The 1,035-nt window shown below is 66.3% G+C and overlaps 1 protein-coding gene across 1 annotated transcript in view; it reads right to left on the bottom strand.

Moving 5' to 3' along the window:
* Positions 1-209: 209 nt before the first annotated feature.
* Positions 210-1,035, bottom strand: part of CLCN7 (chloride voltage-gated channel 7) — a 20,895-nt gene continuing 20,069 nt past the window's right edge. Inside the window, exon 28 of the mRNA XM_009278693.2 lies at positions 210-916. Within this exon, the coding sequence (XP_009276968.1) occupies positions 823-916 (94 nt within the window). The 3' untranslated portion in view covers positions 210-822. The remainder of the gene's footprint in view (positions 917-1,035) is intronic.

Below are 1,035 nucleotides of genomic sequence, written 5' to 3'. Positions count from 1 at the left end.
CCCACCCGGGGGGGGGGGGGGGAGAGGCAGCAGCAACAGTGGGAGGAGGGCAGGAGTAGCAGAGGGGCACGCGCTAGGTACACAGGCTGCAGGACCAACACTGCCCCAGAGCAGGCAGCTCTCCCCTCCCCATCCCTGCCCCGAACCCCCAAACCCCACATGCAGGTTGGGGTCAGAGCAGCCGAGGGAGCCAAGAAAAAGCAAGAGGCGGCAGCTGCTGAACCACAGGAGCCCTTTTATTGCACAGCCGAGCAGGGCACAGCCCCCTCCTCAGCTGGAGGGGCAGAGACACAAGCGCTTGCCCCAGGGCTCAGCTTGACCCAGCCAGCAAGAGCACGGGGCAGGGGGGACGAGGCCCTGGGAGCAGGAGGGAGCCCCACCATGTCCCCTCCGCTCCCCACACAGACCCTGCAGCAGAGGCCAGGGCAGGGCTAGGTCCTAGACAGCCCAGGCTGGGTGGATGACATGATGGAGGCCATGTGCCGTGGCAGTGGGACTGTGCCCAGCTCAGCAGGGCACTTCTACTTCCCCTGGCACACTCCAACCTTCACCCAACCCTCAGGGACAGCCTATGCCAGAAGCTAACGGAGCCAAGGGTGCGTTTTGATCCCTCGGGAGAGCAGAGGAAGGGGTGAGAAGAGGAGGCAGTAGACATGGGAAGGCAGCGCCGGGCAGGAGAGCCGGTCCAGCACAGCTGTGCCAGTGCTCCAGGCACTGCGATGCTTGCACAGGCTGGCCCAGTCCTCTCCCCGCCTCCCACAAAAGGGGGTCCCCGGCTCTGAGGGGCCGGGGCACATCTCCACTGGGCAGTGCCGCCCCGCGTCACGTCTGTGCCAGCGAGAGCTCCTCCAGGCCTTCCTTCCCCAGCCGGTACCTGGCAAGATCCTTGCGGGTGACCATGCCCACCACCTGCCGGGAAAAGGGACAGGGTACAGCCCCACGCTGGCACGCAGAGCCTGGGGACAAGGGCAGTGTGTCCCCTACCCCGAGGAGCCCAGGCTGCCTGCATGTGGCAAGCAGGGACTCACCTCGTTG

Source organism: Aptenodytes forsteri, unplaced genomic scaffold (genome assembly GCF_000699145.1).
Source record: "Aptenodytes forsteri isolate BGI_AS27 unplaced genomic scaffold, ASM69914v1 Scaffold26, whole genome shotgun sequence".
NCBI classification, from domain to species: Eukaryota; Metazoa; Chordata; class Aves; order Sphenisciformes; family Spheniscidae; genus Aptenodytes; species Aptenodytes forsteri.
The sequence above is the reverse complement of the archived record's forward strand: the minus strand, read 5'-3'. Positions and strand labels throughout refer to the sequence as shown.